Source organism: Drosophila obscura, unplaced genomic scaffold (assembly GCF_018151105.1).
Source record: "Drosophila obscura isolate BZ-5 IFL unplaced genomic scaffold, ASM1815110v1 contig_192, whole genome shotgun sequence".
Lineage (NCBI taxonomy): Eukaryota > Metazoa > Arthropoda > Insecta > Diptera > Drosophilidae > Drosophila > Drosophila obscura.
In genome coordinates, this window is record NW_024542781.1 from 3691908 (window position 1) to 3702403 (window position 10496).

At 46.5% G+C, this 10496-nt stretch overlaps 2 protein-coding genes across 2 annotated transcripts in view; one reads left to right on the top strand and one right to left on the bottom strand.

The window, feature by feature from the left end:
- Positions 1 to 10423, bottom strand: part of LOC111065645 (heterogeneous nuclear ribonucleoprotein R) — a 59118-nt gene extending 48695 nt beyond the window's left edge. The window contains exon 1 of the mRNA XM_022353906.2: positions 9896 to 10423. Coding sequence (XP_022209598.2) covers positions 9896 to 9908 — 13 coding nt within the window. The 5' untranslated portion in view covers positions 9909 to 10423. The remainder of the gene's footprint in view (positions 1 to 9895) is intronic.
- LOC111065647 lies at positions 4475 to 9866 on the top strand. Its single transcript, XM_022353931.2, has 7 exons — positions 4475 to 5554; positions 5619 to 5914; positions 5970 to 6150; positions 6221 to 6338; positions 7021 to 7550; positions 7856 to 7973; positions 8042 to 9866. The coding sequence occupies exons 1-7, from the start codon at positions 4641 to 4643 to the stop codon at positions 8306 to 8308; spliced, it is 2424 nt and encodes an 807-aa protein (XP_022209623.1). The 5' UTR covers positions 4475 to 4640; the 3' UTR covers positions 8309 to 9866.
- Positions 10424 to 10496: the final 73 nt, after the last annotated feature.

Sequence of the window (10496 nt, forward strand, 5' to 3'; positions counted from 1 at the left end):
TGTTGGCCTGTCAGAGGTTTTTGTTGCTGCTGCAGAAAATAAAGTTTCGTTTTGTGGCAAATGAAGATTGATTGGACGGCCAGGCATCCAGCAGAACCGAAAGTATCCGCCAGCAGCAGCAGCAGCAGCAGCAGCAGCAAGAGTATCTGTATCTCTGGCAAGCACAATGCCATGCAATTAACGCTTCTCGGTTTGGTTTGCCCGATAACACTCGTGGCCCATTGAAAATTCGGAGAGAGCAATGTCTGTTGGCTGTGTAACTGTATCTGTGAGTGGACCGCATTGGGTATCTCTCCCACCAGACTGTTGTCGACTGTCTGGCTGAGCGTGCGAGAGTCGCGTGTGCAATGCTGCAAAAATGTTCAAATACTCTTCTTTTTTTTTGTTTTTCCGCTTTCTGCTGGCTGATGCTGTTGTTGCTGGTGGTTTGGGTTATCATCGTCTGGCTGTGGCAATCATAACAGCCGCCCGAGGAGGAGCAAAGCCCGAACCGCACAAAATGATGCAGAAACTGTGTGGGGGTGGGGTGGGGTCGGGTGTTGTGCGGCTGCTGGTGAGGATGACGAAAACTGAAACCAGCCGAAACGCACGAAGATTCAAGCCAAGGTATATTAAACAGAGGGTGAGGCTGGAGCACTCTCCGAGCAACCAAGCATCCGGACATGGGAACGTGGTACATACAGATGTATAACCAGTGCAGGCAGCTCTCTCGGATTGCCTCACCTTCTGTTCAATATATGCATATACCTTGATTCCAACGACTCTGACGCTGCTGCTTCTGCTGCTGCTGCATGAGGATGATGATGAGGAGGTGGCTGGTAAAGGGAGCGGCAGAGGCACAGGCAGGCAGTGACGACGACGTCGACGACTTTGTGGATTTTGATTCTGGGTCATTCACCCTTGACAAAAAAATGTTTTGCGCTGTGTGTTAGGCCGCTTTTGTGTGTTGCTGTTGCTGTTATTTGCTTTGTTGCTGTGCTTTCATCCCGCTCCTCATCCGCCCCTCATCCACTCCTCTCTGCGCTGCTCTACTCTACCGTCTGGATTCTACCATAGCCGCACGTACAGGCATCCACATTTGGACTTTACTTTTCCTTATTTCACTTCGTTTTATTTCACTTTATTTGTTGTATTTTTCTCATCTTTTCTTTTTGGGAGCCATGCCAAAATGCAATCCAACGATCAGAGGAGGAGCAGACATGGCATATACTCGTGCTCATATTCGTAGAGCTGATTTGCATACATACATACATACATATGTACATCAGTATGTATGTATGTACATGTGTCCATGTCCATGTCTATGTCCTGCTGCTGTCCAGCCTGTCCGCCTGCTGCTGCTCTTGTCATTGTCCGGCATTGTCTACGCACACGCTTTTGTTTTATTATATTTGAACCAACAATTTCTGTTTGATTTTGCTTAAATTGTTGCCCCTCCTCTACACCACTCTCCCCTCGGCGACTCTGTCTGGCATTCTAAGACTCTTTTATCTCGTTGCGCTTTTCGTTGTGGTTGATTTTGGCTGTGCGCTCTTTGGTGTTTTTGAACTTTGGCGTTTATTTAGAAGGCAATTCGCCCGAATGTGGCATCCATTTTGGTTCTGGGGTACTGATAAAAATTATCAGAAATATGTAAGTCAGAGCAGAGCGGCTATTAATATTAATAATTCCTTTGCCTTTGCACTTGCGTATACAACAATTTTATGGAATGGATTATACAGTCAAAAATGTTTAATGGGGAGAATCACATATCTGGGCAGAGAATTGCCGAATAATATAGATAGATTTCCGACACAGTAACTATTTCTGCTCTCTGTTTATAAGCTCAACACAAAACTCGGATACTTTCCATGCATCCCGACCTAACTTCATTGGCAGAGCCATCCAATCGCGAATTGCAAAACTTTTAATGCCCTGGCGGCACATTCCCATATGAAACCGTTATCTGCCATGCAACGCTGCCAAATTCTGGCCAACACAATACTCCCCCCACCCCGCCCTGTATGCATTTAGGGGCATCATCCAGTAATCCCCCGTAAAACTCTCTCTGGCACAGAGCGAGCCGACAGAAAGCAATTGCCATGGCCATGTGTTTGTGGGAGGGGGGGCAAAGAACAAGAGCGGAATTTATGCAACAATCAATTACGGTAGCCGGCGAAACAAGCACAAAAGGCGAATGCCCAAAACTAAAACAAAGCACACAACGGACCGAAATAACTGCAAAATGTGTTGCAAGTTGCAGCAGTGGCAGTGGCAGTAGTAACTCCGATTCCCACGTGCAAAATAAAAACAGTGCGGGAGGCGCGTAGATTTATCTGCATTAGGGCTGCCGTTGCCAAAGGATAACCAGACAGCAACACCGATGCAAACAGAAACACACACACACGCACAACACACGTACGGAAATGTCAGTCGAAAAACTGGAAATTATGTTTGTGCCAAATTTTAGTTTGTCGGCCAGAAGGAGGATCCCGCATAGTACCCAACCATACCATATCCCCCCTCTGTAATCCAACTGGCAAAAACAACAGAGTCCCGGACTCGACAATGGACAAACAAAAAAAAACAAAAGGTAAAGCATAAAACGACAGGTGTAATAAATAACCCAAGCGAAATGGCCAGGACGTAAACGTAAATGTGGCTGCAGACTGCAGACTGCTGCAGTGTAATGGAGAATGGTGCTCGGCGGAGGGGGGATACGGCTCGTCCACTAATTCGTGTCATTTAGTGCAGGTGGCGACAGAGGAAGAGGAGCGGCAGCCACAGCAGCAGATTGACACTGGGCGATAGCGCCAGGAAATGGCTCTTGCAACAGCATCACAGCCCCTCGGGCAGGAGCCGGAGCCGGAGCCGTAACCACAGCCGCAAAGTTGCCAAAATAGCTGTTTTGGGTGCTGACCCGATTCTGTATTAAATTAATCCCCATCTCAGTGGCCTGGCCATGCCTGGTCAGTGGCGAGAGGGCTGCACAAATGGACTCTTCAATAATGCAGATACGAGGAAGGGTCACCAAAGAAATGGTCGATGGAGGGGGGAATCAACATCTGAATGTGCATGTAAATACAGTGAATGCTCGCCTTGGGGGACAGCCAAGGTACTAGTATAGATGTGGGCCCAAGATAATGTGCTAAGATGTAATAATTGGACAGAATTTCAACAGTTGCTTCCATCTAATGTAGAGAAAAATGCAGACACTGCTGGAAGATATTCCACTGTGGGATACTTCCAAAAATTGGCAAAGTTCCAAGTGGATGTTGCTGTCATTTGTGGCACAGCATAAGATTAAATTGGAAAAGGTTTGCAAAGAAAAAAAAGAAAAAATTGTTGCACAACGGACAACAATTCAAATTACAATTTTTAAACTGTGGCCGGTACGACAGAACTAGTTCAATTACACAACTGGTTCGCACAATAAATCGATACATCAATTATCGGCTTACTCTTTACAACACTTGCCGAAATGTTGGTGACTTTTTACCGATATTCTTAAATTTTTTCGGGCAAAAACTGTTTTCTAGGCTCTGTACGGAAAGCAGTACTCAGATCAACAAAAAAAAAAAGGTCGGTGTTAATAGTTCCTAAGAAATTGATATCACATAGTCACACACATATATCATTACTGCTTATAGTGCATTGCTTCGCCCTGTTCTCGCGGCAGTCCAAAATATTTGTTGAACGCATCGAATCGTAGTTCACGGCCACGGCCATTATATTATTTGTAAATGTGGAGTCAGAGTTGCCGAAAAAGCTCGGCAGCTTCCAACAGTCGGTATATACTAGAAAAGTATCCGAAGTATATGCTTGTATTACTGGTATGTTTCGACCCCCATTGAAAGTTATATCAATTTGATATATTTTGCCAGCAAACACGAAGAAAACATTGCAATATGAGAACAAAAAACCAAATGAAACATTTAAACAATGAAGACAAATAGAATCTAATTAATCTAATTTTATTAATTTTCATAAATATAAAACAAATATTTTAATCAAAACATTTTGTCTTCACGGTGGTTGGCACGGGAGTCAGACACCTTGCCAATAAAATATTGGGGAGCCCATGATATGGCTGGGGAAGAGCGACCCCAGCCGAAGAAGTGCATTCTATTAACTTCAAACAACAACAAGCAGCTGTCTAAGCAGTGTAACCGTACAGAATGCAGTGCACACCTCTGGTCACACCACTGGCCGCTAGAAGAATATATGACATTTGTTTGCTAGCAAACAGTTTTTTGATCTGAGTACTAGGCTTTACAGCACTTGCCGAACTGTTTGATGACTTTATACCGATATTCTTTCTGGATAGATTGGTAGAGTTAAAATACTTGAAACAACAGAAAAATAGTGCAGACATGCACTATACAGCAGATATATTTATTATGTCCTACAATAATGCCCATTTTAAAATCACCCACAAATATACTATCGACAAAAAGAGATATCGATACATCGATACATAAATATTGAGGGCGTAGTTCCAACAAGTGCAAACATTACTAATTTGCTTGTGTCGCGCCCCAAGAATCTCAGTTTATTGTTTAAGTTGTTTGTGTTTGTATAAATTAAAAGTGCTTTTAGTTAGCACTAATAACAGGTAGCAGGGCGTGGCAGCACGCGTAGCTAGAAAACAGAACTAGAATATGTTTCCCTCGACGATTTTGGGGCGCAGCTACCTGCTTTTTATGCTGGTACTCGCCGTGGGCGTGTTCGCCCAGCACGAGTGGCAGGCCCGCGATGCCTTCGATGAGATCAAGATCCAATTCGACAAAGTCAATGCAGACAATTGCCCCATCCAGCACCACTCCGATTTGTTCATGCCCATCGATGCCGTCTCCCATCAGCCGGACATCAAGGAGGTGAATGTGAATCCCGTGTTCCCCAATCGGACGGCGCTGCTGCATCTGCAGAACATGGCGCTGAGTCGCAGCTTCTTCTGGAGCTACATTCTGCAGTCGCGATTCATTCGCCCCGCCATCAACGACACCTACGATCCGGGCATGATGTACTACTTCCTGTCTACAGTGGCTGACGTCTCGGCCAACCCGTCGATCAACGCCTCGGCCGTATACTTTTCGCCAAACAGCTCATATTCGTCGTCGTATCGCGGCTTCTTCAACAAGACATTTCCCCGCTTTGGACCGCGCACCTTCCGCCTGGATGACTTCAATGATCCCATTCACTTGCAAAAGATTTCCACGTGGAACACATTTGATGTGCAGGACTTGGGCGCCCATCATCCAGACTCTATATCGAAGGACTACAGCCATGACCTTTACAAGATAAACGAGTGGTACCGCGCCTGGCTGCCGGACAATGTCGAAGGACGGCATGACACCAAGATCACCTACCAGGTGGAGATCCGCTATGCCAATAACACAAACGAAACGTTCACCTTCCACGGCCCGCCTGGCTCTGAAGAGAATCCCGGACCGATTAAGTTCACGCGGCCCTACTTCGACTGCGGTCGCTCGAACAAGTGGCTGGTGGCAGCCGTCGTTCCCATAGCAGATATCTACCCCAGACACACCCAGTTCCGGCACATCGAATATCCCAAGTAAGCTGAATTTTCTTGCTACCAAGCAGCAGGGATTGGACCTAATCTGTCTGATTTTCCACAGATACACTGCAGTGTCCGTCCTGGAAATGGACTTTGAGCGCATAGACATAAATCAGTGCCCCCTCGGCGAAGGCAACAAGGGGCCGAATCACTTTTCAGACACGGCGCGATGTAAAAAGGAGACGACAGAGTGTGAGCCCTTGCACGGCTGGGGCTTTAGGCGAGGCGGCTACCAATGTCGCTGTAAGCCGGGATACCGGCTGCCCAACGTTGTGCGCCGCCCCTACCTGGGCGAGATTGTGGAGCGCGCCTCGGCAGAGCAATACTACAACGAGTATGACTGTCTCAGTATTGGCTGTAGGTGAATCCACGCCACCAACAAGACTCCTTATTAACAATCGATCTCCTGCAGGGATTCAAAAGCTGCCGATTCAGTGGGAAAAGGCGCCCTACCATGTGCGACAGAAGTATCTGGACATGCACTCTGAGTACCGGAACTACACGACTGGCTCCCGGGCTCTGCACTCCGAGCACATAAACATCGATCAAGTATTGAAGTTCATCCATGGGGTGAACTACCGCACATGCAAAAAGTGAGTTAAAGGCTGGGGTTGGGGGTATCCACTTTTCTGTTCCCCTACTGATGCATATGTATCTTGGCAGCTTCCATCCGCAGGATCTTATACTGCGAGGCGATGTTAGCTTTGGCGCCAAGGAGCAGTTCGAGAACGAAGCCAAGATGGCCGTGCGACTGGCCAACTTTATTAGCGCCTTCCTGCAGGTAAGCAGCAGTCGTGTAGTCGTCTATGTAGAGCGATGCTACAGATGCAGAGATCAGAGATGGAAGAGCGTTCTTCCCACCATCTCGCCTTCACGCTAAATGAAGAGCAATAATTGATAACCCGACACCTATTAAGAGCCTTCGACGACGGCTCTTGAAAACTTCTCAAGTGTAAATTATAATTTTCCACGCGTAATTCAACTTCCTCGAATTTCCTGCTTTCCTGCAATGCCAGTTTCACAGTTTCAGCCTCGGATTCTCTGGGTGTGTGTGTGTGTGTGTCTGTTTTGCAGTAGGAGCTGGAGCTGGAGTTGAGTTGCCAGCCGCGCGGCGTGAATTAAATATTCAGTGTCAAACCATTGCCAAATGCTAAATTCATTAGTTTGAGCGCAAAGGACACGAAAAACGGGTTCGCCACAAGGCGTCGTCTTCATTAAAGGACCAGCAACCAGCAGCCGCAGAGGACGAGAAAGAGCCAGCAGCCACGGAACTAGAGTTTCCCTGTATCTCACTCGCTCCTCTTGCTCCCGCCGCTTGCTGTGTCTATATTTGCACAAGTTCTTAGCATTCAAATGCAAAACTCCTCTTCGGCTGTGGGGGAAAGATTTCCCAAAGATCTGCGAATGCTCCCCAACACTAACTTATGCATATGGGTATGGTCCTTCGCTTTCTTTTTCGGCAGGTATCGGATCCCAATGAGGTATACTCGGGCAAGCGTGTGGCGGACAAGCCGCTGACCGAGGATCAAATGATCGGCGAGACTCTGGCCATTATGATGGGCGACAGCAAGGTCTGGTCGGCCTCAACGCTCTGGGAGCGCAATAAGTTCACCAATCGCACCTACTTCGCACCCTATGCCTACAAAACGGAGCTGAACACACGCAAGTTCAAGGTGGAGGATCTGGCGCGCATCAACAAAACGCACGATCTGTACACCGAGAAGAAGTACTTCAAGTTCCTCAAGCAGCGCTGGAACACCAACTTTGACGATCTCGAGACCTTCTACATGAAGATCAAGTTACGGCACAACGAGACAGGTGAATACCAGCAGAAGTACGAGCACTACCCCAACTCGTATAGGGCGGCCAGCATCAAGCATGGCTACTGGACCCAGCCTCAGTTCGACTGCAATGGCTATGTGAAGAAGTGGCTGGTGACCTATGCGGTGCCCTTCTTTGGCTGGGATAGCCTCAAAGTGAAACTGGAATTCAAGTGAGTACCGTCGCAGAGGGGTAAGGGTGCTGATACTTGTTGGGCCGGTCCGCTTGCGTGCCGCTGTCGCGGGCCGTGATCCCTTTTAGGGAGGGCGCAGTCCCAGTCCCATTCCCATTCCCATTCAGAATCCCATATTCAAAATCCCATTCTCATGCAAATGTTTTGTTGTCGTTTCTATGATTTGATTGTCTAATTTTCGAGTGTTGACATGGCCTAACTTTTGACTTGTGACTCCCATGAGCGCGGGGCATTGTGATGCAAATGTTGGCAATTAAACTGACTAATTTGTTTGCTCTACGCAGGGGTGTGGTGGCCGTGTCCATGGACATGCTGCAGCTGGACATCAATCAGTGCCCGGACTGGTACTATGAGCCCAATGCCTACAAGGGCACGCACAAGTGCGACGAGAAGTCATCCTATGTGAGCAGTTCCTGACATTCTAATGCATAATGACCCCCTAATGGCTTTCTCCCCCCTCATATTTCCAGTGCGTTCCGATAATGGGTCGAGGCTATGAAACTGGCGGCTACAAGTGCGAATGCCTGCAGGGCTACGAGTATCCGTTTGAGGATCTGATCACCTACTACGATGGACAGCTGGTGGAGGCCGAGTATCAGAATATTGTGGCTGACAAGGAGACGCGCTACGATATGTTCAAGTGTAGATTGGCCGGCGCCCCGGGCCTGCAATCGGCCCTGGGGCTGGTCATCTCGCTGATTGGCCTAACGCTCACCATGCTTTATAGATTTAGATAGGGATCCATCCGCACGCCAAATAACTAACTTAACTTTCAGCAAACTTTCGTCCAACCGAAAAACTCACATCAAATCTCTCCACAAAAGATATAACTACAAAGCAACAGCAATCTCAAAGACACAAAATTGACACCCAAAAACAAAACGAGCTGCCAGCCCAGTTCTCCGCAATCCGCTCTGCAATCCGTTTGCTCTTCTGCTCCTTTTGAACATTGTCATCATTTATCTGCAAGGCGATTAAGTTGTAGACATAATCTATTACAATGAATCTGGTTATTTGTCATTTCTATCAAAAGCGGCCGCAGTAGCAGCAGAAACAGCAGCAGAAAAAGCAGCAGGAGCAGCAACGACAGCAGAAAAGCGCAAACAGCCGCGCCTACTGCGCTCAGATTACGGAAGCGTCGTCCGCTGGGTTTTCGTTGTCGTCGCTGCCTTTGCCGCTGCTCCTTCTGTGGCCCTCTCTAATGTCCGTGAAGTCGCCCAGCTGTATGCGTGTGTGCGCTCGCTCAGAGCGCCGATCGCAAACCTGTTAACATCCAAACCCAGTTAGGCCCCGTACCTACACCCATCGGGGAGGTCCAGGTCCAGCCTGAGGGTTGTTTGTGCCGCACGCACACCTTTTTTCCATAGCTCTGCCTGGTCCAACGGATGGCACAAAATATCCAACGCCTGCCGTCGTGTTTTTCTTATATTAAATCGTCGACATTGCGTCCGATGGTCTGCTGGCTGTTTTTTTTGTTGCCTGAATTAAATATATGCCGCTGCCGCAGCGGCGTTTTTTCCGTTCGCTTTTTTGTTTTTTGCGCCTTGATTATCATATGCGCTTGAATTTTATTATCTGTACCCTGAGAACTTTTTCTATGCGCCGCAGGAACCAGTTTATCAGCCACTTGGTCTCCTACCAGGGCAAAAAAGAAATCTCCAGCTTTTTTCATTAAAAACTTTATAGCCATAGGTAGCTGGACATGGGCACAAAAAATATTTTTCACACATTTTTCATAGTCATTTCAGGGCAGCAGCAGCAGCTCTGATCGGTGGGCAGTGACTGTCGCAGCATTTGGGCAACTCCTCCATTTCCAAATGTGCCGCTGCGACTGGAGGCTGCCGAGGCTCCGAGCCGAGACGCGCTGCGCTGCGAGAGCCCGTTCAAGTGGCGGCTGGCTATGTCCGCTTTTGGTTTTGTTTCTGGGTGTCTTATTCAGCCCGCAGAGGGCTGTCCCTATAATATTCCATTCCCCTATCAATTTGTAGAAAAATACAAAGTGTATATTGTGCCTTAAAAAAACAAAAACAAAAAGAATTACATGAATCTGTAACCGTATCTGTTTAAGCTCGAATACTTGTAAAACCAGAGACTATATCGAATGTCCGTCCAAGAACAAAGTCTGTTTTTGTATAATGTACCTTAATGTTAAGTGCCTTGAGAGCAGACAGCAGAGAATTTTTACAAAAGTATCATTTTTCCATAGTTTAATGTATAGAATATTAAGTGTCTTGCAACTCAAAAATACGAATCCATATACACAATGTTTAAATATATGATTTTATAGTAAACGAATGGAGATTAGACTATCATTTCCCACTTACCAAATGTATTCATCTTGGATTCTCGGTTCCGTAAGGTTGGTTAGTCGAATAACACCGATTCAACGGTTAAAAATTCAGTTCTTCTAGTCTTCAATGATTGACTTATTCGTCACGCATTAAAATTTGAACGTTTTAAGATCAAAGTGCACAAATCGAATTTCCAAAAAAAAATGAATGCAATTTTTAAGAATGCAAAATCACACGAATTGGTTTATCACAAAACAAAAGACAAACAAAAAACAAAAGTAGTGGGAACACCAAAATAATTATTTCACGCCGCCCGAAGAATGGGCCCGAGCGTCGCAAGTTCTCTTCCGATTTCTTTATCTTATACTATGCTATGTCCGTGATCACCCGACGGCACTGCCTCGATTTGTAAATGAATCGCGCACTATATCCGGCCAAAATCGGTAAATCCGGTCCACAAATATAAAGAAAAATTTCTAATTTGGACTTTGATTTTAATTTTTCGATCCTTTTAGAATTTTAAAATAATTTTTGGAAGGGGAGATGTAATTTGAATGGTTGATGTTGTATTACTGATACATTTCCCAGTTGCCACACAGCTTGTCATCTCCCAGTAAACTCAAAGCCCACTCAG